Consider the following 8995-nt stretch of genomic DNA (forward strand, 5'->3'; position numbering starts at 1 on the left):
GCAGCAGGTCAGCTAATTATAGCACGCAGCCTCCACAGACAGCTTTCGAGCCGAGACCATATGAGTCGCCGCTCCTGCGGCTCGTCAAAAACTGCACGCACTGCAGTGTTTTCAGTCACGAGAATAAAATAGCTTCGTCAATCCACGCGGCAAGGAAGTCGCTCGATTTCTGCGTGCAGCACGAAGTAAACAGACAAGCAAGAATAGCGACGGGTTCAAGTTTAGGTCGCTCCAGGAGAAAAATTCTTTTGGATGTTGGCCTTTAATGGACGAGTTTATTCGGTGTGCTGCACGGTTCACTTGTAAGAGCCAGCATGCGACAACGATGGAAAGGAAATAGGATGACAGGCTGTATGAACTCCCGACAGACTTATGTCTTGGACAGTGTCAGTGATAGGGTTACGGCCTCAATCTCCCGCTAGCTCCACGAAGAGTCAGTTCGCATTTGTAAACGTGCCACTGATAGCAACTAAATACTTGCAACCACTCTGCCCCGTCAACCTTTATTTTTGATGATTCGGTTCTGATGCATATTTGGTCTGAAATCATCCGGGGCTTTAACCTACAAAATTACATTTTTGAGTTATTTCTGAAGATCCCAGACGTAAACATCAGGAAGCACTGAGCTCGAAGCCTCTTCAACACTGTGCTGGAAAACACGTATAAAATAGCAAACAGAGTAATTTGGAACTCCCAGGTTTGAAAATCAAGGACAGGACTAAAACTATTCTCTGAAATAGTCCGTTAGATGTTGTCACAACACTTTAAAGCCAGAGACGGCCGACTACACAACCGAACGAACATCTGCATAAATGCAGGTCTAAACGAGTACTCTCGTCAGAATATTGACTGGAGAGCATACATAGCTGCAACTTTCCTTTCTTCAAAGTACCTTTATCAAGCTGTGGATGCTGACGTACAGTTGTGTGTGTGTGTGGTTTAAAAAAAATTGTTTTTGTTTTTTTGTTTTAAAGATTTCCTGTCTTCTCCTTCTACGCAACGGTATTCATGGATTTCTTTTAATAGCTACATCAACAGAAAGTGTGATCATGTTTGTGACTTACTTGCAGCTGCGCCACATTGTGCAATTGACCAAGCAACATAAATCTAACCGTCTCTTATGAATTCAACACCAGCTGCAAAGCACTCAGAACCTGCTGCACATACATAATTATTCAGCTTGAACTATCTCTCTCTCTCTCTCTCTCTCTCTTTTTTTTATCTCTCTTACACACACACACACACACACACACACACACACACACACACACACACATACACACACACACCCACACATACATTCAAACACACAATGTGCAAACTAACGCGCAGTCGACTTTATAATTATTTAACAGTCGACGAACAAATTAATGTGACAAGTTACCTGCGTATAACCATACGATAACACCGTACACGTTATGTTTAACGACAGCCACATAATAACCACCGGTTTTATAACAAAGTCAGGTTGTCACTAATAACCCAGATAAACAGCAAGCCCGACAGCTCATACAAATGCATCGATAAGGGCTAATATGCGAAAACACTTCACAATATGCAAACAAAGCGTTTAATGATCGTTCTGCACGCAAAACGTGTATCGACCTAAAAGAACACAATCACTTCGATGCCAGATGACACCAGTCGCGTTGCAGCCGGTGTCTACTCATCATCGGTCCTGCATAGCCAATTAGGCTGCATGGACGTTTAAAACCCAGAACCAACCGACCCATCATACATTTGCACAACGTGAACAGCGTCATTTGATCCGTAATACAATCGTGCTGTGAATTTGGTATCGCTTCCATAACAGCCTGGCGATTTGAGTAATTACCTACTTTAAGAACAGACTGGAACATTAAAATTCATAACAATAATAAGGTAACGAAAGATAGAGTACCAAAACAAAAACAGGAAATTTATTGTTAGTAAGCTTGTCTAAAAATATATTCCACGATGCTTTTCCCGAGAAACACGATAATGTCGGTGTAGTGAAATTGCCATGAAACAGCATGTATCTCCCATCCTCCTCCCTTTGTAATCGTTAAAACCAACCCATGAAAGGTCAAGAAGTTTTCAGCAGTCCTTGGAGTCGCCTTATCCCGTGAAAAAGGTTCGGCAATTTCGCCATAACCATGGCAATCTTTTCGGCGATTTAAAATAAGGTTCAGCCTTCGTCGTATGCCGACTCCCCCATCCCTGGAACCCCTTTCTAAGTCATTTTCATTGTATACTCACATTCCTGATTATATCTCCATCCACGCCCCCCCCCCCCCCCCCCCCCCCCGCCACCCCGCCCCCTTCTTTCTCTCACAGCAATATTAACTTTTCTCTCTCAAAAATTGTCCACTGTCAAAATCAGCTTGGACAAAAAACAAAGCTTGGACGTATGCACGTCAGACCGCAAGAGAAACTCAATTGCAGTGTGTGGCAGTGACACTGGACATGTCGACAGTCAACAACAAGCGGTGACGGGTACGCAGCAGCAGCAGCCAGAGGTATCAGTGCCAGCTGTGGTAATTCCTGTAGTCAGTTAAAAATCACAACGCCACTGAAATGCAAATTTTACCCTGCAACGTCAGCTCTGTTTGTTCATGGTGAGAACGAAGTCAAGCAATTTATAACAGTCGCTGCTGTTAATGTCATTATTGTTGTTGTTCTACTTCTTCTTTGTGTTCTTGTTTTTATCCAGTTTGCCTGCTTTCAGATAAAGCGTGGAAAGAACAAGAAGAGCAAACGCTCGATCGAGTCACTTTCGCAGTTCTGAATATTATATGAGGCATCAGATGGACAGGAAGAAATTGCTATTCACAACACAATGAGTCACGTTCACATAAAATTTGAGCCCGGTCACTTTTATAGTTTCCGAGAAAAGCCCAACGTTAAGTTGTGTGTTGCCGAACAGAAAAGGCTAGTTATCTCCCTTGTTTTTCTGATAACGTTCGTAAAAGGCTACAGATGTAAATACTTTGATGTAAAGAATAATCCTACAAAGTTTCAATCACATCCGATGAACTTTGTCAAAGATATAAAATGTCTAATTTTTCCTTTGACGCTGACCTGTGACCTTGAAAAAGGTCAAAGGTCAACGAAACCATCGTTAAAGTGTAGAGGTCATTGGAGGTCACGACTAAACAAAATATGAGCCCGATCGCTTTGATAGTTTCCGAGATACTTTGTCAAAGATATAAAATGTCTAATTTTTCCTTTGACGCTGACCTGTGACCTTGAAAAAGGTCAAAGGTCAACGAAACCATCGTTAAAGTGTAGAGGTCATTGGAGGTCACGACTAAACAAAATATGAGCCCGATCGCTTTGATAGTTTCCGAGAAAAGTCCAACGTTAAGGTGGTGTCTACGGACGGCCGGACGGCCGGCCGGACAGACTAACACTGACCGATTACATAGAGTCACTTTTTCTCAAGTGACTCAAAAACGAAAAAGCCCACAAAAACAACTTCATCTCACAGGTTGGTGTCGTTGAACTACAGTGTGATATTAAACGGTTTGATCTCGTGACACAGACATAGACTTTCTGACATAATCCCTATCTCGTTATGCATCATGAAAACCTGTGTCTCCGTGATGCGTTCGTTCTACATGTATCCAGCAGAGAAGAGACTACATGTTCGCACATGCACGAGACAGACAGACTTACAGACAGACAGTAACATGTACACAGTAACACGTTTCTCCTACTGGCAATCCACCACCACTACCTCTAAATCTAGCAATACATACTCGTTGAATTATCGTCGTTTAATAACGCGTCAAAGCGAGGTGGAATTTAACCATTTCTTTGCCTGTGCGTGTATAGTATGCTTGGTCGATGTATGTATTGTAAAGCGCTAAGAGTAGACATTTTTCTAGAATAGCGCTATAAAAGTTTGCATTATTATTATTATTATTATTATTTCAGGCTTCGTACAACAAATGTAACCGAGTTTGTACGCATGCGTTACAAAATATTTACAACATCCACCGATCGTCTAGAAACGAATAATGAAAAAGAAACTGTTCCCATTTGTCTGATCCGCATAGTTCTACCTTATCAACTTTTGTTAAAAAGCACATGCGGCATGCCCCCTTAGGCACTAAGGCCTAAACAAAAAATAGGTGTGGTTACGGTAACCCGACCTACCCTATTTTTAGGGGCCGACCCTATAACTTTTTATTACATTTTGTTGTCCAAAAAACCCACAGATCTTCTAAGTGTTTTTTTTATAAAGTTAAGTTCAAAAGAGTTAAGCTTTTTTGGTCTGATTTCACAGAATAGTTATGCCTAAATTTCACACATTGCAGTAATTTGAATTTGTCAAAAGAGCTTGTCATTTTAGGGTATTTGGACAACTTTCATACGGATGCTGTTTTTGATTTGTTTATTCTCCTTGCCAAACAAAGTATATTCGGAGCCAAATTAAATAAGACAGTCCCAACACTAAATGTTTTTGTGAAAATTGTTAAACAAAGGTTTTTGATCGAAAAGTAGGCTATAATGCTAGTGTAAATAATTATTATGGTAAATTTGCAAAAGATTGGTGTTTATATAGACACTTTTTTCATTGATGCCATAGGATAATTGTATTGATTGATTTCGTATGAACATTTTTGAATGTGATACCCCCTGACCCATTTATTCATAACAGGTTATACAGCACTTTTATGCCGATAATTAAACCCCATGTATACTTGGAGGCTAAAGTGTGACCACCGTCCCCACCTACCCCCCCCCCCCCTCCCCTCCCCCAACCTCAGTTACCCCCCCCCCCTCCCCTCCCCCAACCTCAGTCTCCCCCCCTTCCATGTTCCCTGTCTTTTCAACAACCCACCCTACTGTCTATGTCTGTGTCTTGTCTAGCTAGGTATGTGCGTATGTATGCGCTTTGTTGATAAACTCTGTGTATGCTGTATGTTATGTTGTGTTTATATGTATATAAAAGAAATAAAATCAAAAAAGAGAAGAAAAAAAAGGGGAAAAAAAGGGAAAAATTGTTCAAAAGAATATCCATAGTCGCACACTTATTTCCCTGTCAAGTAGGTTTAATTTGTATACATTAAAAAAAAAAAGTTTAAAAAAAAAGTTTAAAAAAAAAGTGATTGCCTACCTTCCTACCCTATTTTTTGACTATGTTACCTTAACCACACCTATATTATTTTTTTTTTGGCCTAAGCACAGAAATAGTAAACCCAAATTAACAACACCTGTCGTAAACATAAAAGGTTGTCGTTTGCTGCGAACCAAACCAAAACACGAGAAACCGGGGATAAAATCTGGGATCAAACAAATGTCGAATCTTGGAAGCTTTGATGTACAACCCTGACGAAAGATTAAACAGAAAACAGCGCATTTCAATCAAGCATCCACCCACACCGTAAAATGTCGCCACGTGATTAGCAGAGCTTCGCCGGAACAAAGCCATGCACGCGATAAGAGGTTAGAGCATTACGAGAAGAGGCAGGTAATGATGCGGGTAAAGAGCTCAAACAAGCAACGACAAAATAAAAAGAGAGAGAGAGAGAGAGAGAGAGAGAGAGAGAGAGAGAGAGAGAGAGAGAGAGGGGGGGGGGACGCCACCCACTCACTCGTACACACACACACACACACAACTACCAAACAAAACACCACACGAAAACATTGCGCGAATGTAAAAAGGCACCAACAGTATAACCTGAAGAACTATTTTTAGAGAATACAAGGAAGGATTAAGAACATGCGAAGGAGAAGATAATACTAAGGTTTGACGTCATGATTTACTTCCGTTATCACACATTTTTGGAGGAACGTGGAAAGTGGGTAACGGTGCACTGCAATTTTATCTTTTCTCCCCAGGAGAAGATCCCAACATTCAACAAGAACCTTACCCAATCCCGCAGTGGGTAAATGAGACCAATTACCTGTCTGGACAGTTCCACGGCCTGGTGAACAGCAGCGGGCGAACCGTGCGGCGATTCCTCGTGCGTGACCACATCGCCTTGGTCGTTCTCATCCGCCGTCATCACAAACACGCGGCTGTCGTCATCGTGGAAGCTGACGTAGCTGCGGTTGTCGTTGTCGGAGTCGGTGAAGTCCCCCTTCTCGCTGGTGAAGCTGGCCGAGTTTTCGAGCGAGGTAAGGAAGGACTGGTGCAGGGCGCGGAACGTGTCCCGGCTGTCCATGGAGTCGGTGCGCGTGCCCCTGTGCACGGGAGACACCTCCAGGCTCCTCGACACCCCTCCCTCGCTGAAAGTGTCGTCGTCGTCCTCCTCGTCGTCGTCGGAGAACTTGCCGTTGGGGTAGTCGAAGGAGTGGCGTCGCTCCATGCCCAGGATTTCCTGATCGGAGTGGCGTTGTAGAGAGGAGGAAGAAGAGGAGTCCCCTCTCACCCTCAATCTCCTTCCTCGCTTCTTGGACCGGCCGGGGTCCGGGGTGAGCTGGGCGTGAGTGGGCAGAGGCACGCTGGAGGCCACCATGAGCAGGGAGTCCATGGACTTGCTGACGGCGTCTTGGTACTTGAGCGTGCCGATAGGACCCGCACTGTCGTCTTCTTCTCGGTGCTTGACGCTTCTCTTACTGCTGCCGGTGGTACCACTGCCCATCTTCCCGCGCCCTTTCTTGTACTGCCGCTTGAGGAAAGCATGCATGGTGAGTTCTGCTTGTTTGTGTGTCGAGGATTTTTCCGTCTGACTGGTGACCTAGTCGGGCCTGGGAGACCTGTCCCCTGGGGCTAGTTTTGTTGCCACAAGAGTACCTTTCCTCATCGGCGGATGCATCTGCTCACAGTGGTTTACTCCATGATTGCACGAGAACTAGAACCGTTGACATCAGTTGCAGACTTTTTTCCAAGCGATATATTCTGTTCAAACGTCACGTGTCTCATATCTAATCAAAAATCCTTCCCGCCTCTGAAAGCCGCACAGCTGAAATCACAGCTGACCTGTAGAAAGTTTAATTCAGTTTCTGTATAGCCAGTCACAAAAGGCGTACAAGGCACACACAAAAAACACAGGCAAAGGCTGGCTGTGTCACCACATGCATAACCGTCTCACATCTACGCACAATCAGGGCGAATTGCACACACAAGGTACGACTATTAAATGCTACGCTTCTCAGCCTTTGTGATCAAGATCTGGAAATGAGCGGAGAATGTAGAGTAACGTCGTTTGCTGTAGCTATAGCCTGGGAAGAGGAGTGTGGTTGGTGTTATCTCTAAACACCACGATAAACAGGGCGACCCTCCATAATTAATCATGTCATTGCCCGAGGGGTGAGCGAGTGATAGCTATATAGCACATCTATCGCCTCAAGTACTGGAAAGGAGTAAACTATATGTACTGTGGTTTCATTAGCAAAGCAAACTGCTGATATGAGTCGTACAAACACGTCATGTGTCCTGTGGGCAGAAAACACACGGGTCAGTTTCCTTTGACACTAATGGTTTAAACAATTTATTCAGAAAAATTTACAGATAACGATACTGCTTATTAGCACCTGCAGGGGTGTCTGCAGCAAAAAGGTGTAAACAAATCATCACCGTTTCACAGCACAGCCAAAGTTGCATTGATCAGAACCCACAGTAACACGCAAAGACAAGTGACTCTTGTGCAACTATTCACTGACACACTAAAACACCGTGAAGATGCACACACGCCCATCTACATGCAAGAAGACAATTAACTGCACCAAAAGAAACACTAAGAGGGATAACGGACGGAACGACTTCTAATCCTCAGCAATGCCCGTCGTATCCCCAGTGAAGGGTACGTCACTGTGACCGAAAGACAGGCGAAAGGAACAGCACAACAACAGAGTGAAGTGATCACCGATGAAAGTCCAACCGCCCCTGTAGGACAGCCGAAAGCAGGACCACAACACAGCAAAATAACAGCTCAGATTATTGCGTCAACAAGTGTCTGCGAGTGTCCGCTGTCCTGCAGGGAAGACGAAAGGAACACCAAAACAACAGAGTGGAGTGATCGCTGATAAAAGTTCGTCCCCTGTGCCACAGAACAGCCGAAAGAAACGCCACAATACAGCAAAGCACTGCTGAAGGGATTGCCTCAACTGACAAGTATCCACGACGGAGTGTCCGCTGTCCTGTGAGAAAGGCGAAAGGAACACAACAAACAACTGAGAGAAGTAATCGCTGATGAAAGTCCGGTTACTGTCATGTCCCTTGGGCCAGCCGAAAGCAACACCACAATACAGCGAAACACAGCTTAAGTGATTGCTTCAATTGCCTGAGTGTCCGCTGTCCTGTAGGAACTTAAGGCGAAAGGAACACCACTAACAATAGAGTGAATTAATCGTCGATCAAAGTCCGGCTACTGTCCCACAGGACAACCGAAAGAAGCACCACCACAACACAGCCAGCAAAGCCCTGCTGAATTGATCGCTCCAACAAGTGTCCACGAAAATCACGAAGCGATCAAGTCTCCCTGTGTCTATATCCCCCTGCTTCAAAACGCCGTGCAGGACGGGATAGACAGACAGTCCTACACCACACAACACCACACACGCCAACTACACCGTCAGCTGCCACAACGACCCAACACACACTCCCCCCCTCAAACGATCCGACGCGCACAAATCGCGCACAACCTGAGGAGGAGCAGACGGTGGAGAGGAGGGGGGCGAGGAGGGGGGCGGGGAGGGACTCACAAGGACAAGGTGAGGTCAGAAAGACGGATTAAACGTCAACGTCAAGCCATCCAACACTGTCACACCGCCACGCTCCGCTAAACAACCTGTTACTACTGTGGATCTTCCTATGGTTTGACGGTCCCTTAAGCTTGTCGGCCAAACAGTTGTCCTGTGGCACGCCAAACGGCAATTGTGGTGAAGTAATGGTCACACAAAGCGGACCTTAAAAGACTGGGACCAGACGACAGTGACTGATATGCTGCTTGGACACTTTCTCCACTCGCCAGTCGCTCAGGCTCACAGGACCTAAACAACGAGCTTTCGAGGAATATCGACCAACACGAGAGCCACAGAAACTGTGATGCTGCGACTGTTA

The 8995-nt window shown here is 44.8% G+C and overlaps 1 protein-coding gene across 3 annotated transcripts in view; it reads right to left on the minus strand.

The window, feature by feature from the left end:
• Nucleotides 1-8563, minus strand: part of LOC138977074 (multiple C2 and transmembrane domain-containing protein 1-like) — a 99938-nt gene extending 91375 nt beyond the window's left edge. The window contains exons 1-2 of one of the 3 annotated variants that reach the window (XM_070349991.1): nucleotides 7511-8563; nucleotides 5895-6913 (exon numbers count right to left, since the gene is read on the minus strand). In XM_070349991.1, coding sequence (XP_070206092.1) covers nucleotides 5895-6620 — 726 coding nt within the window. In that variant the 5' untranslated portion in view covers nucleotides 6621-6913; nucleotides 7511-8563. Of the gene's footprint in view, nucleotides 1-5894 lie in introns of all 3 variants that reach the window. The other 2 variants (XM_070349989.1, XM_070349997.1) reach the window with 2 other exon arrangements.
• Nucleotides 8564-8995: the final 432 nt, after the last annotated feature.

Source organism: Littorina saxatilis, linkage group LG1 (genome assembly GCF_037325665.1).
Source record: "Littorina saxatilis isolate snail1 linkage group LG1, US_GU_Lsax_2.0, whole genome shotgun sequence".
Classification (NCBI taxonomy): Eukaryota; Metazoa; Mollusca; class Gastropoda; order Littorinimorpha; family Littorinidae; genus Littorina; species Littorina saxatilis.